Source organism: Megalops cyprinoides, chromosome 6 (assembly GCF_013368585.1).
Source record: "Megalops cyprinoides isolate fMegCyp1 chromosome 6, fMegCyp1.pri, whole genome shotgun sequence".
Lineage (NCBI taxonomy): Eukaryota > Metazoa > Chordata > Actinopteri > Elopiformes > Megalopidae > Megalops > Megalops cyprinoides.
In genome coordinates, this window is record NC_050588.1 from 482,501 (window position 1) to 501,679 (window position 19,179).

Here is a 19,179-nt window from a genome sequence, read left to right on the forward strand (position 1 = left end):
CATCTGCTTCTGGCCGGCACTAGGCAGATAGAATTAGAGAGAGGATTTGTGGACAGGTCAGTGAGCCCTCAGCCACCAAGCACCCGGAGACACAGGCCCAGCTCTTCAAGACAGCTCAGTGAGGCAGCTTTCCAGACAAGCTCACTGGTTTGGAAGCAGGCAAGCTAGTGCCTTTCAGAAGCCGCCTGACAACCCTGTCCCCCAAGTCGGTTGGCTTCAGCCTTGCCCACAAGTGCTGGACTCTGCGAGGAAAGGGGTGCAGTTGACGTCACCAACACAGCAGCGCAAAATGGAAGCAGCGGCGAGCTGAGCCAATGGTCCCGCAGATGGCGGACCTACCCCCTGCTCAACTGCAACTCTCCAACTCCACCAACATGGCCTGCCCTCAGCCATGTGAGATGACACGATAGAGGGCCTTCAATGTTCAAAATGTGGCCCTTTGGATTGAGCAAATTTCCACAAGCAATTTGGGGGCGGCTCTAGAAAAGGGCCACATACCTTAGTCTTTGTTTGTGCGCACCACCCCCACCTCTCACAGGCACTTTGTTTACAACTCAGTTGTAACCTGCCCAAACTGGTCCTGCTGCTCCCCTTATCAGCAGGACCCCCCGCAGGTAACCTGAGGCACAGGCAAACCCCCAAGGACGGCCCCCAGGTCACCCTTTGCCCTCTGACCTGTCCATAACCTTTGACCACCAATAAGAACCCCAACAGGGCCAAGGGTACAGGACAATATAAAAGTAGTGGTGACCTCCCCCGCCTCAGTACTGCACCAATACCTGTGGGGTGAAGAACTGGGGAGACCAAACCCTTAGGGACAGAGTATTGTGTTGTTGTTGTGCACGCCTGTGCCAAAGTAAGTACTATGACTGAGTTCAACTGGTTGTATTACAATTGTCTGTAGAAAGAGAAGGATGATATGCATTCTGATCCAATGTATATTATGTGTGCACATTAATTGAGATCGTGTTTGTTATGTGTAAATGTTGTCATTGTCATAACTATGCTACGGTGGTTACCTGCATACTTTTTGTTTTGTTTGGCTAAAAAGTTGTTTAAATCGTTCAAATTTGATGGAGAAGTGAAGAGATGGAGAAGAGGAAAGAGAAAGGAAAAGGGACCCCACCGGGAGAAATTAAATCGCAATGCCAAGCAACGGTATTTGGACAAACTAATAACGATAAATAACATAGATACATATGACTTGGCAGACCAAGACTGGATTACAGACCCTGATGCACTACCTCCACTCACATACCCAGACAGTTCTCATTTTTGGACTGAGTGCATACACTTTACATGAGTTTAAAAGTTCTAAATCCCTAGAAGCTCATTAAGAGTTTTGCAGTGGCTGGATGCAAGATCTGCTAATTCACAAGCCGGCAAACTGCGAGAGTACAGTCATACTCGCAAAGGTAAGGTGGCACTCCTCTTTTTGGCCCAATTATTAAACCAAACAAAATACAAAACTTTTGAAAACATTCAGCAATGTGATTGTCTTGTTGAGTCATAGGATAGGCGGTGGGTTTGATCAGTCACATCATTAATAAAAAAGATTTGCTATAATCTTGGACCTCCTTCTTATTGCAGCTACCCACGCCATCTGGCGTCTTCTCGTCACCTCCTCAACCCGCTTCCCTTCATGTAATTTCCATGTGGGAAAGGTAAAAAACATATTCTATTGTCCAGTTTTCTCCCTGAACAATGGTGTGACCTACTACGGCAGCAGTTCTTGATGCAGCAGCACTGACCTACCATAGAGACATTTTCAGAATCATGACAGAAAATCAAAACACAGCCTCCAACTCACAAACAGAAAGGCAGCGGGATCCTCACAAGATGGCATGTAAACAAAATTCAACACGGCGTGACGTCAACTTTGCATTCTCTATTGGATATCATTTATAGCTAGCTATCCCAGTGCAATGTACTTTGCAATATTGCTTGAATGCTTGTACATATTGTGCACAGATGGTAAATGTATATTTTATAAATGCTATAATTGCATTAGCATGTGGCATTGTATATTGCCCACAATATGATCCATCAGTTTTCATTTATTGTTCTTCCTGAATCTTTCCAGGAAACCCAACACACACACACACACCTTCCATGACACACACCCCGCAAATCCTTAATAAATTTCTGAACCCGGAACCTCACTCCTGTGTCCTGACCGACACCCCACTGTGACAGCAACATTAGCCTGAGCCTAGTTTACGGATGAAACTGCCCCCTCAGTTTCAGTGTGGCTTGCAATAAACGTATAAGATTGCTGAAATTCTCACAGTCTGTAGGCGTCATTAGGAGAACTTATGTTTCCATAAATCTAGCAGACTCCAAAGTTGCCAAAAGATGGCCCAAATATTTACACAGCGTCTGTTGTGAAAAACAGAATTGTTATGAATACTTTTTCCATTAATATTTCATTTTGCTTATTTACACTTCACTTTTACCTAGTTATGGTGCGTCATAAATTACATGGCCCTGTCTATGTATATTGTATTCATTTAACCCACTTCTTATTGTTTGTGACACTTTCCTCTCTCTACTACGTGAGCCGAGAACGGCCATGCTTGCAATTATTTTTTTATGCCGTTATCTCAGGATCACGAGTTAATTATTTCGTTATCTGGAAATAACAAAGCTCATTTTCTTGTGATAACGAGTTAATTATCTCGTTATCACGAGAAAACAAACATTATAATAAGAGGAAACGACCTTTTATCAGAGATCATGCCATGCCAGCATGCATAGATGGCAACTTGACAACTGTAGCAACTGATTTAAGATGAAAATGTCAGGAGTACCCATTATTGATCAACGCATCAGACTGTACTTCGGTCTAACACAGGCAATAATTGCATTGTGTCTTTCTGTTAGAGATAACATTCAGATCCCCGACAGTCATGACAGCGATCTTGAAGGATGAAATCAGGTGTGATCAAATGCAGCGTTTCCCAAACCTCTCCTGGAGGACCCCTTGTCCTGCATGTTTTAGATCTCTCCCTGCTCCAACACAGCTGATTCAAATGATCAACTCGTTATGAACTCCTGAAGCTGTTTAATAACAAACTGATCATTTAAATTAGTTGGAATACAATTGAACGTTTCTTTAATTAAAGACTATTGGGACATAATCCCTTGGGAACAACAGTACAATATTTTGACGAATTTCAACGTTTTAACATGCAGGTACTTCTTACTCTTGCTACACGTACTCTACCCTATTTTCAGAAATGTTCAAATATGTTCAAAATGTTAAAATAATTCAAAGAATTACCAGTAGAAAAGTGTTGCTTTAGTCAAACGATTTGGGAAGGGGATAAGTCTAAACGGGTGTACCAGTTAAAATCTTGTAGCTCCACCGCTTGCAAGGTGTAATCGCCCCTTAATCGTCCAAGCCTCATCAATCGGCATCGGAGCCAATCAGAGGCCCGTGCGTGAGGTGAGAGATGGGGGCATCCGTCGTGGATCGCTAAGGACTGGTACCTCCACTGGCTGCGTAGCAGCGCGGAGCGGAGGTTGGACTTTGGAATCTGGACTGTAGTGACAGGAGTCGGAATAATGGCTACCAGATGGCTGGCAGGGTAATCAAAAAGAAGAGATTGGATAACATTTACTTGTACAGCGCGCACGAATGAAGCAACTTGAAACAGGTTCTGGTTTTATATTTTAATGGTGCTGTGTCAATAACATCTTTTTTTAGGCTTGGGGTTGCGTGGTTGTGTAGGAAGCATAGATTTGCTAGTAGATAGTCAGCTAAAGTCACCGGATGTGCTGCTTTTGCGTTCGCCGAGGAAGAGCCCTTTCTGTGTCTTTGCGGATGGACGAAAGCTCCAGCTAGCTAGGTTTCACTTGTGGGATATTTTATGATCCTTTTAGCTAGCCTGCTGAACAGCCTTATTTACATTGTAGCTAGAAAGCTTGCTTGCTTGCAGAAAATTAAGCAACCCTCTGTCTGATCGCATTCAGTTCGCTATATAGAAGGTGATGAGCTGGTGAAAATCTTGCTAACAGGTAGCTAGCTGGGTGACGCTACAGCTAGACTAGCTAACGTTTACTAAAGCTAAAATACGTCAGTACTTTGTGTGTTTGGTACACCATAAATCAAAATATTTAACGTGCCTGTTTTTACGTTTTGTAGATCACTGCTGTTAGGATTTGTGAGACTTGCTAGCTGATTACCTAGCTAATTGGTTTGTGCACCGCTCATCGTGTCTGTTAGGTTAGGTTTCTAGCTTTAGCTAGCTATTTTTTCGGTCACTGTATACGATCAGTTCGTGTTTCGTGATAAACATGTTTTGTTTAGCAAGTTTTTTATCCTTAAATGTTTTGTAACGTAACTACATAGCTATTTTTCTAACCTTAGCATATCTTTCGCGAATCCCTGTCAGCTAGCTTGCTAGCTAACGTTACTGTAATCTTACTATACGCATACTCTACTAATTGCTGTATGTGGCTATCTAGCTAGCCAGCCTTCGCACTGTGCACAGTATCTAACTCGCCAACATAAGTCACTGTCTGCCTGTCTTGTTTTACTTTGCTGTTGTATATTGCTGAGTGGTTTTGTTTGGTAGAACATAGAACAACTCGATGTTTTGTGTATTTTAACGTCAAATGGAATACTGATAAAAATGTGGTTATGTGAGAGGAGTTTCAGTTCTACCAATTTGAAGTCTTTGGCAGATTGATGTCCTGACAGTTCATGGCTTTGTCAGGTCATGGAGGTCTATTTAATGCAAGTACTGAGCGATGCGACACGGCGACTACCAATGGGAGTGAAGGCAGCGTGACACGTTGCTGAAACAAATGATCCAACACTTTGATTAGTTCTGTAACCCTAGTAACAGAAGCTAGGAACGCCCATAAGCGACAAGCCATAAGGGCTCCTATGTCGTCCGTGTGACTGTAGGGTAAGGATAGGCCACATTTTGGACAGCAGTGTGTTCATAATGAAGATAGAAGTGGTCATTTTCACCTTGATGCGGTTGGGCAGCAGGTTCGATTTCTCTCATGCATCTCCCTTCCTCAGTTACATTAATTATTACCGCACCACAGTGGATAATGCAGGATTTAGATAGCATGGGATCTCAAAAAGGGGTTACACTGGGTGGGGACTCGCCTCAACTACCACCAGTGTTTATTGCCCTCCTGTGTCATACCATTCACTACACATCAGCTAAGGTGGAGAAGGAGGTATTTCTTATATCAGTTAATCTGGGGGATGATTAGATGGTCAGCTTTGACAGAGCCAGAGAAGGAATTTGTTCCCACTCTTACCAATAAATGTCAAGAGCTCTCCAATGACCACTGTGAGTTAGACCCCCGGTTTGGAGACTCATGCAAGAGGACTCTGACCATTGCACTGGCCATTGGTTTTTTGTTGAGAGGGAAGAGTGCCCTACAAATTCACACTTTCAGTGTTCATACTTGCTTCAGAACCCTTTGTCTCACTCTCTTCATCTTTAACTTGCTTGTAGTTGCAGTGAACTGGTTGCCAGCCCATGAACGACATTCCCCAACTGTCCTCCATTTCCAAAAGGCACTTCTTTTAAAGCAACACAACTGTCCCTCATGTGCTATACTGCTTTATAGTATGCTTCATTATGGCCAGGAACCTGGGAAAAATTTTCCACGTGGGCATGACTGTGCTTTGTAAACAACAAAAATAATGACAGATAGGCCTAAAACCCAGGGGAAATCAGTTGGAATGTACAAAGTGCACACCAAAGCATTTCCAACAGAATTAATGTGTGTGTGGCACATTCCAGCTAAACATTTTCCGAGAGGTTTATTCTGAAACACTTACTGATTTTGCTCTGTTAGAGGTAGGCTGCAGGATAAATGATACCTGTACCTTTAAACTTGTGGTCATTTTGCACAGATCACCTCTGACTGCCCCTGCATTCTCAAGTCTTCTCAGCCCCTCCAGGATTAGGACCCATGATTCATCCACACACCTAAGTGAAGTTGACAGATGTTCAAGATATTTTTCAGTCTTTGTTTGGCCTAAATTACAAACAATTTCATATTTTGGTCAGGTCATGTTGATGTAAAGTAGGTATCCTGCATGTAGCATAGCTAAATCTGCGTTAAGAATCCAGAATGGGTAGATTCCGGTTGTATGCTGTCACTCTCGTCCTTTGTAACCACTGGTAAGAACTGATGTTGAATTGAATGAGCAAAGATGAAGTTCAACATGGCTGCAGTCTTCTTTTTCTCAGGAAAGAAGGCCTTACTAAACTGACCCGTTTTTCCAGCCACAATGGTCAAATTAATTACAGTTTTGGAAAGTAATTACTATCATTTTACTGCTTGGGTGACTGTAAGACCACAGCCTGTATACTACACACCAGGTCATATTGCAGTGGTACGTTATTGATACGGAGTGTCATATAATGTTATTTTCAGGTGCAAAACTAAGGTTTTGCATTTTTGATGAAGGCTGTTACTGGTTTTTGGAAACCGCTTCTGATACCTCAGATTATGGCAGACAAGATTTTACGATTGATATCGTCATTCTTAAAACGCAGAACATTAGGTTATGGATTATTTTAGTTGCTTTTTAGTTGTCCACCTGTTGTCTGTAAGCAGAAAGTTATGTTTCAGCTTACATTTTTTTGCACAGCAGAACTATTTGATGAAATCTCGCCTTTCTTTTTGTGGTCTGCAGCATCTCCTCAGTCATTTTGAACACCCCCCTCATCCCACCCCAAACTGTACCTTTGGAGGATCAGTCCATGTGACCTGCAAGGGAGAAAGGAGTCCAGCTCCAAGAGATGAAATACACATGTGAGTGAGGTAAAGCTCCACTCTCTCCAGCATCTCCCCACTGCTTCTACATATGAAAGGAACATCTCAAAACAACATTTTTCACAGAAATCTTACAGTACATGCTTGGCAGTTAGGTGGAAAGTACCTAAAGCCACTATATATTTCTTCACCTTGTAATATATGAATGTCTGTTCATTAGGGGTGCAACAAATAATCGACGTAGTCGACTAAAATCGATGACCAAATTAGTTGCAAACGAATTTAATTGTCTTTTGGTTGGTGACATCATTGGGTGTGTTTTTCTTGCTGACTCGGAAATGCTCAGACATGTAGCCTAAGCTATGTTGCTTTACTGGAGTGAACAATAGAGATGGCAACACTTCACGACCAAAGACCTCAAAAGTGTGGCAGCATTTCACTCTTAACCCTTTCGCACGTAGCTTATTTTTTATGCTATGTAGCGTGCGTATTACGTTACATGGTTTGTTATGTTTCCATTAGCGTTATTAAGCTTCTCATAGTTTTCAGTTAGCATTTGCTATATTTTTAATGTTAAATCGCTGTTTCATCAAAGCTAAAATTAGCTAGAATTTTTCCAATCTAGTTTTCTAATCCCAGCGGTTTTAGTGCGTACGTGCTAAACGACTAATCGCACCGGTGTGACCATACGCACGAAAGGGTTAAGACATTAGAACATTTACTGAATGAAGCATTTACTTTAGGATTTCGTTTTGCTCACTAGAATCTATCCATAATGATTACATAAACATTAATGTATCACAGTTTGTGAAGGCATTGGTCAAGAGGAAAATGTCTTTAAAGCTGCTACTGTTGGTTGGGATTGTATTCCAAGATTAATATAAAGTGCTCACATGATGTTCGAAATGCTTTTCAAATAGTAGAAAAAGGGAACACAAAGTGTTGCAGCAAGTCAGTTAATAAGGCAGTTAAAATAAGCTTATAAAACGGTGTAGGCAATTAAAAAGTAGGTATAATTCAATTCAAAAAGCTGGTTTAATTCAAATAAATGATCTAATGCAAGTTCAGGTTATAAAAATCTAATAAAGAGGAGAGATAATTAAAAGAAAGTTTAAAGAGATTTTTTTAAAACGGATGTAAAAGTAGAAGATTAATGCCCAATACACTGCCTTGGTTTTATGAGTAAAAGGGTCTTCAGCTAGGATTGTTTAAGACTGCTACTGCATGGAAGTCTTGTTTATTGTGCTTTTCTCATTACCTTTTAATTTCTGTTATTATGTTTTGCTCCCCAGTCTCTTCCAGCCTAGAACAGTTGTTGTGCAGGCTGTTTGCATTTCAGAATCAATAATCCCCTTTATTTAGAAACGACCTTCGCAGCACTTTTAACTAGCGGCAGGCAAAAAGGTGAGGCTGCAGCAGAGGGAGCTCTCATGTTACCTTGCTTTGCTGTTGGCGATTAGAACACCGTATGCCATCTCAAGGACAGAAGTCTCGTGATCGAGAGCCCTTTCACATGCATACACCAGCAGCATTCGAATGCTCCTCTGTTGTCGTTCAGAATGCAGATACCAAATGTGAAATTCAGAACAAATGAATTCACAGACATTTGATTGACTGGATTGGTGGAGTGAAACTCTTGTAATCAGTTTTATGAAGCCATAATATCTTATAATACCTAGCAGTAATTGGCCTGGATACCTGGAACAGAGCATGCCAAAACCAGGATTTTGGCTGCAGTTTCACTGTTTTGTAGGTTTTGCCAGCCCCATTTTCCTTGTTTGCATGCATGCTGGGAACTGTACTCCAAAATGTAAGTTATGCCACATATCTCAAGGGTAGCACAGTAATACATCATAGGACAGTAGTTTAGAGGTCAAATACCAAACAGGAAAGGGCTCTAACATGTAGACTTTGCCAGCCAATATGAGGCAGGCACTGTGGTACATGATAGGAAGTCTATCTTTAATATCTACCATTTGCACCAAGTTTTTCTTCCACATTTACGGGTCATTATTGGTCATTCTCGGGATCACCTGTCAAACATATCACTGCCCTATTCGATGCATGCTTTTCATCCGCATTTTGTAGTTGTTGCTGTAGGTGTTAGTCACCTAATATTACCAAGTTTGTACTTAACTTAAAACTTAAAAGTTTAGATATTGCTGAATTTTACAGTTTTGTGGCTACAGTTCCTATGGCTCTAGGTTTTCCTGACCTAAAACTATAGGAATATGATGTGATGTTGTCTGTGCTTCCCATCTTGCAATTGGCTTTCACTGAAGCTCTCTCCACACAGTATTCATGTCCCATACATCTGAGTGCTTTATGTATGTGGCCATAGTACTGTATACCAATGGTCTCTGTTTAGTTACTAGGTGTCATGTAGGGGATCAGATCTGTACATGTGTTTTGTATGGAGTCTTGTTTTTTTATATGGCATTGGCATCCATAAAGACATTAAAATGTGCCCTCTGAAACCATAACCTAGTTTTCCTGTCTGCATGTAACCCCAGTGACTCGTGGTTGACGTTTTGGCGGTGTAATTTTTAACCGTGGTTTATCCTGGTAGAGTACACATCAGTGGCTTGCTCCTGCAGGTTTGGGAGGTGCCTTTAATGTGCCATGGGCTACGACGTCACCAGGTTCCAAGGGGAAGTGGACGAGGACCTGCTGTGTCCCATCTGCAGTGGAGTTCTAGAAGAGCCTGTGCAGGTGAGTGTCTTCCTCTGCCCCCTTACTGCGGTGGGGTCTGTACACACGGCCATGTTAAAGAAAGGTCTGAACACAACTGCTGGATCAATCGACCTGTGGCAGATTATTATTGGAAATAGGGAAATAAGGCAGTTTAATCTGCATAGCAATTACATGATTTATATTGTGCGCCTAGTATGATTTTACTTGTATGCGCGTGCGTGCATGCATGCATGTGTGTGCACGTGTGTTTGTTCACATGTCCAAACACGATGCTGGGTAGTAAGGGCCTGTATCAAATCTTGGACTGTTGAAGTGGTAGAACTGAAGAGGGGGAGAAGTTTTTTCTGTTTGTGAATCCCTCATTTTTTCAGGCTCATTCATAACCCATTGCAAAGTCATGAACCCCCAGCACAGAGGCAGCAACGTTACCATGCCAACGAAAGGTTGAGGGGTTATAAGAGATGGACCAAGAGAGAGAAAGGGAGAAGGAGAGCGAGAAGCGGCGTGCTCATCCGTCAGGACGGGGCGGGGGGGGTAGACGGAGACGCACAGCCTGTGTCGGATTTCGCAGAGCTCTGGAGGGTGCACATCTGCGCACGAGTCTCACAGCCTGTGTGCAGTGCAGGATGCTGGCTAGCAAACAGAGGACACGCAGGGGTAGGGTCCTCACATGTAGTCAGTTTGGAGTCTCCTGTCAACAAAGGGCGTTTGGATGGTTCCCCTCTGCGCAAATTGCTCATCTTACGTTAACTTCCTTCTAGACAGTCCATCAGGTGAGTGCCTGTTTGTAAATGCTTGTAATGGCTGTAATTGTTGTGGTAGGTTTTTATGCTTGCTGCAGGCGTCCTTAATGGGTGTGTTTGTCCTTGCACATTGCAGGGTTTCCTTTTTTCCTTGGATGCAGTATTTTGTGCTGAAAGTAAAGTGCACTTAGGTGTGAATCTGTGACTGATTCAAAGAAGGTGTGAGTCAGTGTGTGTAGCTGAGTGAATATGCGTTTCTGTATGCATGTGTGTGAGGCAATGTGTCTGAGTCTTTTCATTTACTGTGAAAATAGCTCTGTGTATGTGTTTTTGTGTGTTGGTATAGCAGGCCATTTACTTTTTAGCTCCTTGTGTGGGTGAGTCATGGTGTGTGTGTGTGTGTGTGTGTGTGTGTGTGTGTGGATACAGTAGCCCATTTACTGTAAAGACCTTCTCGTGTGGGTTTACCAGCCAGCCCAGCTGACAGGCTTTGCGCAGCAAGCTGGCAGCAAGACAGGAAGCAGACAGAAAACTCAGGTTCAGGTTTAGGGCACAGAGAGCAAGCAGACAGAAAACTCTCTCGGGGTTAGGGCACAGAGAGGAAGCAGACAGAAAACTCTGGCTCAGGTTTAGGGCATAGGGACTGAGTACAAATGGAAATCAATACAATTGGTGGCTGGCATCTGCACTCAGTCTTGCATAGCCACAGTTATCATGCCAATACATTAATACTTTTCACGTTGTCATTCTTACCTTTCATTACAGAGATACTTGGCTGGTAAAAAGTGCAGAAAAGGAAGAAGTTGAAACAGCATTTCTCTTAATTACTTCTCTGTGCCCTCAGGTGACCTTGTGTTTGAGATTCTCATTTTCATTTCATTTTGTCATTTAGCAGACGTTATTATCCAGAGCGGCTTACATAGGTTAGCATTTTATCCATTTTTACAGCTGGATATTTACTGAGACAATTGTGGTTTAAATATCTTGCCCAAGGGTACAGCAGCAGTGGCCCAGCAGGGAATCCAACCAGCAACCCTTTGGTTATGAAGCCTTCCCCTCACCACTAGGCTGCACTTCTGCCAGAGATTCTGTTTCTGTTTTTGAGAGGGTGTCAGAGAGGGGTGGTATACTGATAACCTCCTCAGGGCCCACAGTGAATCAAATGGAAAAAGAGGGTCATTTATACTCCCTCTGGGCCCACAGCAAGTCCAGTGGGAGGGAGGTCTATTTATACCCCCCTCAGGGCCTGCAGTAAATCCAACAGGAAGTTTATTCATATCCCCTTAGGGCCCACCAGTAAATCCAGAAAGGAAGGTGGTTCTTTTATACTCCCTCATGGCCCTGAACAGTGATCCCTTTCAGTGGAGTTCATTCACTAACAGCAGGTCCTCTGGCCTTCTGTCATAACTGAAGCTTTACCTCACTCATGACTTGCCATAAACTATTGACTATGACTATTAACTGGCATTTCTTTTAAAGAAGCCATTACAATGTGCTTCCATACACCAGAATTGCCCCATGTTCTGATGTTGATTATCGAAGTGAACTGTTTCCAGGTGACACTGTATCGTGTGTGGAGATCATTCACCCCAGCAGAGGTGAGCAGAGTATGGTGGATGGCCTGTGTCTGGCCCCTGCTCACCGGCCTCTCTCCCCTTGTCTCCCTCAGGCCCCTCACTGTGAGCATGCCTTCTGCAACACCTGCATCACGCAGTGGTTTTCGCAGCAGCAGATCTGCCCGGTGGACCGCACCGTGGTCACGCTGGCCCACCTGCGGCCCGTGCCCCGCATCATGCGCAACATGCTCTCCAAGCTGCAGATAACCTGCGACAACGCGGGATTCGGCTGCAAGGTTGTGCTGCGCCTCGACCAGCTGCAGTCCCACCTCAAGGACTGTGAGCACAACCCCAAGAGGCCCGTCATGTGCGAGGAGGGCTGCGGGTGAGTGGGTTAGTGGGTGGGTTACTGAGGGCTGCAGGTGAGTGGGTAAGTGGGTGGTTGAGTGAGATCTGTGGGTGGGTGGTTGAGTGAGACTTGGGGGTTAGTGCGCTAGTGAGACTTGTGAGTTAGTGGGCTAGTGAGACCTGTGGGCTAGTGAGGGCTTTAGGTTAGTGGGTTAGTGAGACCTATGGGAGAGGGCTGGGGGCTTGAGAAAGAGTCAGTGAGTGTGTGGGTGAGTAGGTTGGTGTGGATCTGTGAGCGGGTGTGGGTCCTGGGTGAGTGAGTTATATTTTTTAAATATCTCATTGTAAATCTGATCCACCGTCCCATTGTAACAGTGGCCTATTTTTCACCACCCAACACCTCTGGTCAGCAACTTGGCTCTGCCCTTAGTAAAGCAGCATGTCCAGTTAAATTTGGGTATGTTGTATTTTGACATATTTCAGTCCAATACCAAATATTCAAAAGAGTGTTAAAATGGACAGGATCTCTGGCTGAGGTTCCTAGTTTCACAGGCTTCTCTGCCAGTATAACATAGAAAACTGAGTTGGGGGTTAGTATCTTCATTCTTTGTCCCCTCCTCTTGCTAGTAAGTTGGGGTTAGTGTTTTTGTTCCCTGTCCCTTCCTCTTGCTGGTAAGTTGGGGGTTGGTGTCTTCATTGTCTGAACCCTCCTTTTGCTCAGGCTGGAGATGCCAAAAGATGAGTTGCCCGACCACAACTGTATCAAACACCTGCGCACTGTGGTGCAGCAGCAGCAGACGAAGATCGCAGAGCTGGAGAAGACTGCCGCTGAGCACAAGCACCAGTTGGCCGAGCAGGTCAGAAACCACCTTTAAATATAGGCACTGAGAAACTCCACACCACATAGCTGAACATGGGCATGGACATGTGAACACTGATGTGTAGAGCACACAAAAATGTGTGTGAAATGTAGAACACAAAGTAAAACTGTGTTTAAAAAGTAGCTGTCTTTTAAACTAATCTTTATATCTCTCCTATTGACCAGGACATTGACCTATGATAGTAATATTTGCTGTTTTATCAATTTAGCACAGAAATGGATGGTACCAAAACACTCGTAGCAATTTTTTGTGAACACAGACTTAGTGACAACTAGGGGTGGGATTCACAGAGTAACTCACGATACAATACTATCATGATATGTTGCCCACGATAACGATGTTATCACAATACTGTGATTCTGTGATACTCGATACATTGCAAGACAATCATCTACAATACATCATGATATCTGTGTAACTGAAGAAGAAAAAATACCCATAAAAAAGCAAAAAGCAGGAATTATGTATTTATTCACTACATTGTGGTGTCAGTTTCACAGAATTTATTTAATTATCTAAACTTTGCAAATTCTGACTCCAGATGGCATAGGAAAATGCAGCCGTTGTGTTACATATTTTGCGGCAATTAAAGTCATTCAATTCAAGTCATGAGTTCATTCTATATTTTACATTAGATGTAATCTGTATGGCCTCCATTTGTATTGAAATACAGTGGTTAGGCTAGGTGACAAGCTAGATAATGTAGCGCCAGTGTTTCTCAATCCTGCTGCTGGAGGCCCACTGTCCTGCATGTTTTCCATCTTTCCCTGCTCTACCTACCCGACTGAACTCATCAGTGGCACTTTTGATTAGCTGAGCACTCCTAATTTAATCAAGAGCATGTTAATCACACTAATCACATGTGTTTGGAGCAAGGATACATAGATGATATGCAGGACAGTGGGTCTCCAGGAGTAGGATTGAGAACACTGAGTAGCATATTTCCCATTATCAGCTGGCTCCGTTATTTCTTGTAGGGACACATTGATGACAAGCTCCTATGTGTCATGAACTACCTGGATTGGCTTGTAATGGTTAAATCGTTCAGTCTAGTTTACGTATTAGAGCGCTACACGACCCCACACCATCAGTACGAAACTGTTTTTACTGAATACGCCCTTTCTCCAGTCTCTACTGATGTGGTGATGGTGTGTGTGGACGATTGTGAGCGTGGCGTGAGGCGTTTCCGAGGCCAAGCCGCAGTTCAAATTAGTTTTGAGGAGTTGGGAGGTTGGCTAACCGTAAGGGAAGACACAAACCATGGAAAACCCTAAGCACTGCTGCTCATTCTTATATGGGGAAGTTAACAGCAAAAAACAATCACCGTATACAACAACCGATGTGTGTGATACACTTTCAACTTCATTCTGGGAAATAGTACCAAGATATTGGATTACATTGTAAGAGGGAGTTAGCTAGCACGCTAGGTGATTTTTTTTTTTTTTTTTAAAACCGACTTTGGTAGAAAGAAAGAAGTGTGATGAGGGACCGATTGGCTGACTTGACAGCCGTAAGTGAAGATGTTTTTTCCTCTTTAAATTGCATAACGTTACTACTTTGCCAGCTAAGAAACGTTAGCTAATTTATCTAAGTTAAGTCGATGCCCTGTAGCTGGCTAGCTAGTTGATCCTACAGCTGTTACGTCTTTATGGCGGTCAGTTGTCTGATGATGACCTACTTAGTTATGTTATCAAATTAACCATAAAGCAAGTTATTAAAATGAGTGTCTGCAAGTTTAAGCATTATGCAACGTAGCTAGCCGTTATCTAGGTAGTACCATCGGGGTATAGGTCTGGAGCTATGTTGAGGGTGGTCAGGGAAAAGACTAGGTAACGTTAGTTAAGTAATCGCTAATGGGAACCAAAGACAAATTCGAGCTGAGACTGTGATGCTTTAACCACTTTCTGTTTTTTGGATAATGTTTGGTAGATAAGCTTTTGTTTAACTGCCCAATGACGCAGAATACTAGCGATAAAACCTTTCAGTTTAGACAATTTTGTAAGTAGGAGCTACCTAGCTAATTACTCAACTGAAGCTGCTTATAAACAACAGTCTCTGCCATCCAAACCGTTTAGTCAGCGTTACTTACTGAAATTGAGTTGAACAGGTCTCATTTCCAGGGAGGACCGAGAAAGACAAGTTGTGCGCATTTCTTCACTGCAAGTTTACCCTCATTCATTTGATAAGCACCACCATGAGGAGTCATGAAGTAATGACTCTGGTAAGTCAAATTGGCGGGGGAATCCGTTTATAGCGCCTGCATGTTTTAATAAAAATATCGATATTTGGCACCAGTGTATTGATAACGTATCGCAAGAGGAAGTAATACGATATATTCCTGTATCAATATTTTGTCCCACCCCTAGTGACAACAAATGGCGTGCTACCCCATTCAGGGTTTGCAGCCCCGTGGAGTAAAAAAAGACTGGGCTTTTTGCATACTTACACACACACACACACACACACACACACACACACACACACACACACACACACACACATACAGGCTCACATTACAGTTTCTTAAGAGAGGCTCTTCTTGAGAGCAACTTTATATAGCCGACAGTTTTTTACAAGTTAGCCATTTTTCTAGAGCTGGATATTTTACTGAGGCAGTTCAGGTGCAGTAATGTGTCCAGGGGTACAACATCAGCATCCCACCAGGGAATCAAACCAGCAGCCTATGGGTTACGAGCATTCCTCCTGACTGCTATATCATGCTGCTCCATGTACACACAAACATGTTAGCTGAAAGCAGACAGACACTCAGACTCAGTGTTTGCCAACAGGTGAATGATTTGGACCGAGCCATACCCTACACATCTGCTACTGTAAATACCTGTCTGTGAGAGTTCTCCAGTAATTCAGCAGCTGAGTGCATTACTCTGCAGATACTTTGGACTTTGAACTAGAGGCTTAGAGTGAAAAAATGATGCGCTTTTGCAGTCACAGTGTTCAAAATGAACCATGACAGTTCTCTCTCCTTAAAATAGCTACCCCAGAGTCGGGCAGTAGAAGACTTGACTAACTGATTAGATATCACAATTCATTAAATGTAAATATTATAGGCAAATGGTCTTTTGTAACTTATTTTTTGCTTTTGATTATGAAATGTACATATCTGTGAGAGTAAAGAAATGAATTGGTGTCCATGTGATGGATTCAGGCTCAGGAGGAGAGCAGGGTCTCATTCAGGTTGTGTGTGTGTGTGTGTGTGTGTGTGTGTGTGTGTGTGTGTGTCTCCGTCCTGAAATCGGTGCGTTTTATTCTTGTGTGTAAGAAACGGGACATCCAGCTCCTGAAGGCGTACATGAGGGCCATACGCAGCGCAAACCCTAACTTGCAGAACCTGGAGGAGACCATAGAGTACAACGAGATTCTAGAGTGAGTGCTTCACACATCACTTCCTCTGCCTCTCCCTCCGCCTTCTGACTCAGAGGCTCTCTCCATCTCTGTCTGAACAACTGTGTTTTTCATACAAGGTCTTTCATACAAGGTAGTCTGTCTGGAGTCTGGAGTGTAAAAGCAAGTGTGGTGCATTTCTCCCTCTGTCTACATCTCTCCCTCCCTATTGCTATTTCTGTCACTCTTTCCCTCTATTCTCTCTCTTACTTCCAAATTCTCTCTCCCTGTGTCTCTCCCTCCTCCCATCTTTATCTCTCCATGTCTCTCCCTCCTCCCATCTTTCTCTCTCTCTCTTTCCCTCACCTTCTCTCTCCCTCCACATTCTCTCCCTCTCCCTCCCTGACTCTCTCTCTCCTTCCATCTTCTCCCTCTCCCTCCGTTTCTCCCCCCTCCCCTCTCTCTCTCCTCCTTCTCTCTCTCCTCCCTCTCCTCCCTCTCCTTCTCCCTCTCCCTCCCCGTCTCCCCTCCCTCCCCAGGTGGGTGAACTCCCTCCAGCCAGCTCGAGTGACGCGCTGGGGGGGCATGATCTCGACGCCGGACGCTGTCCTGCAGGCGGTGATCAAGCGCTCGCTGATTGACAGTGGCTGCCCGTTGTCCATCGTCAATGACCTGATCGAGAATGCGCACGAGCGCAACTGGCCACAGGGCCTGGCCACGCTGGAGACACGGCAGATGAACCGCCGCTACTACGAGAACTACGTGGCCAAGCGCATCCCGGGCAAGCAGGCGGTGGTGGTGATGGCCTGCGAGAACCAGCACATGGGCGAGGACATGATCCTGGAGCCCGGGCTCGTCATGATCTTCGCACACGGCGTGGAAGAGATCCTATAGCCCCGCCACAGGAGGACAGAGGGAAAGGCCACTAACCCCCAGATCGGTGGACCTGCAAATGCCATCACTCCCCACCCCCACCCTGTTCCTGCCCCATCCTGCCACCCCTCCTCTGACCCAGCTCTCCTCCAATAGCCTGCTGTGCAAACAAGCCGATGGGTTAGGGTTCAGTCATGACTGTCCGAATGGCAGGGTGGACGGAGAGCAAAGGACATTAACGTCATTAACGTTAAACAAATGTTAAAATCACGCTGTAGAAAGGAAGGGGGGGAGCGTCGCCACATTACCAGCACCCAGGTGGTTTTCAGGGATAAAGTGCATATGAGAAGAGCATCGCTTGCAGTAGAGTCATGATTGTATCCTATCTTGCCTTCTCACCCCTCTACGGCAACCACAGGGTGTTCCACTTTGCAGACTTGAAAAGGAGGGGAAAAAGCAGAACCTCTACCCTCATATGCTTCCAGCTGTTCACATGCTTCATATAAATTTAACTATAAAAAGCAGAGAAAGGTTTAAATAAATAAATATATATATATATATATATATATATATATATATATATATATATATATATATATAAATTTCACATTCACAGAATATATATATATCTTCACAGAATATATCTATCTAGAGTTAGTATAGGATACATCTAACAATAAATGATTTTAGCTACTTTATTTTTTGTAAAGGCCTGTCACCTGTGAGTAGGTTGATGTCACGCACAAAGAACATTGAAATTTGCGATGGGGTATCAGTGGCCATTTTGCTCAGTGCCATCGTTACCTCTGAATGCTTTAAGCTGAAGAAAGCTCAGGACTGCTGGACAAAGAGTGCACTGTTTGGAGCTGAGCTCTGCTTCGCTGTAACTCAATAATGCCGGAGCGCTTGCCTTGCATTCAGGAGAACTGCTGGGTGTTTTGTCATCAGAGTGAATTGCAAGGGGAGAGAGCAGTACTGGGAAATGCATCCTTTGTTCACTACCTTCATGTCTGCACCAAAAAGGCCAGAACACCTGACCATCGTGCTTTACAAACGGGTGCCATTTTTACCTTTTGCTCGAGATGGAAGAGCCTGGACCAATCACATGCAAGCAAGCATCATCAGAGCACTCCTCATTCTCTACAGAAATCCCTTATCCTGACGAGGCTCAAGAGGCTCCACAGACATGTTCAGCTTGAGCCTTGGGTTGGCTGTGGACTTTGGAGATCAGCATTAATCAAGTTATGTGTGCTTTTCCAGAGTGTCTGTAATGTAGGAGGAGCTTTTACACTACAACTTTTACTCCATTCGATGACATGTGGATGGAGCTTTCTCTAGAGTCATGGAAATGTGGGAGGAGCTTTTATTCAAGAGTCCCAACAAAATAGGAGGGGCTACATTACGTGACATTAATTACATCAGTGCTAATGAAATGCCACACTCCACACTGATTTACCACTGAAGCTAGTGAAAGTTTCATCGCAGATGAGACGGATCCCGTTTATCTCCAGCTTGCGACGTACATCTGTGAGGGAGCTGTCCCCTCGCGACGGCTCTGACCACAGCAGTCTCTCGCACAGCGCCTCATGCACATCGATATAGGAATTCACTATAAGAACGAGATGAAACGCAGCGAGCCTCTCTGACCCTCTCCTTGCCGGTCTGAGATGGCATTTAGACACAGGTGGACTTACCAGGAGAGTGTTATGAAGGTGGAACCAGGCCCACAGGATCGACATACAGAAAATGGAAGCAGACAGAAGGATGGAGAACCACTGCAGAGTGGTTTACTCTGCAGTATCTATGGAATGAGCAGAAGCGTTTCAAGAGAAACGCTTTCTTTTTGTTATTGGCGAATATTTCTTGACTTTTGTGCCATGCCTTATGTACGTTTTTTAAGGATATCACCAAGCTCGAGGATGTGTTAGAATTTTGTGTGTAAATGTGTGCTGTTCATTCATCTAGATAGAAATAGGTTTTCTTCAT

The 19,179-nt window shown here is 43.9% G+C and overlaps 1 protein-coding gene across 7 annotated transcripts; it reads left to right on the forward strand.

Annotated features, from left to right (window-relative positions):
- Window positions 1–3,509: 3,509 nt before the first annotated feature.
- LOC118779963 (E3 ubiquitin-protein ligase NRDP1) lies at window positions 3,510–17,704 on the forward strand. 7 transcript variants are annotated; one of them, XM_036532321.1, is made up of 7 exons: window positions 3,510–3,659; window positions 6,677–6,804; window positions 9,354–9,468; window positions 11,863–12,134; window positions 12,819–12,954; window positions 16,259–16,362; window positions 16,860–17,704. In XM_036532321.1, the coding sequence occupies exons 3-7, from the start codon at window positions 9,379–9,381 to the stop codon at window positions 17,212–17,214; spliced, it is 957 nt and encodes a 318-aa protein (XP_036388214.1). In that variant the 5' UTR covers window positions 3,510–3,659; window positions 6,677–6,804; window positions 9,354–9,378; the 3' UTR covers window positions 17,215–17,704. The 7 variants fall into 7 exon arrangements, with proteins under 7 accessions (XP_036388214.1, XP_036388215.1, XP_036388219.1 ...); XM_036532322.1 differs by having other exon boundaries at window positions 6,677–6,795; XM_036532326.1 differs by lacking the exon at window positions 3,510–3,659 and adding an exon at window positions 3,783–3,851.
- The last annotated feature ends 1,475 nt before the right edge of the window (window positions 17,705–19,179 follow it).

Coding starts and splice junctions, on each gene's coding strand:
- LOC118779963 (XM_036532321.1), top strand. CDS start 9,379: ATGGGCTACGACGTCACCAGGTTCCAAGGGGAAGTGGACGAGGACCTG. Junction 9,469..11,862: donor TTCTAGAAGAGCCTGTGCAG/GTGAGTGTCTTC, acceptor TGTCTCCCTCAG/GCCCCTCACTGTGAGCATGC. Junction 16,363..16,859: donor GAGTACAACGAGATTCTAGA/GTGAGTGCTTCA, acceptor CTCCCTCCCCAG/GTGGGTGAACTCCCTCCAGC.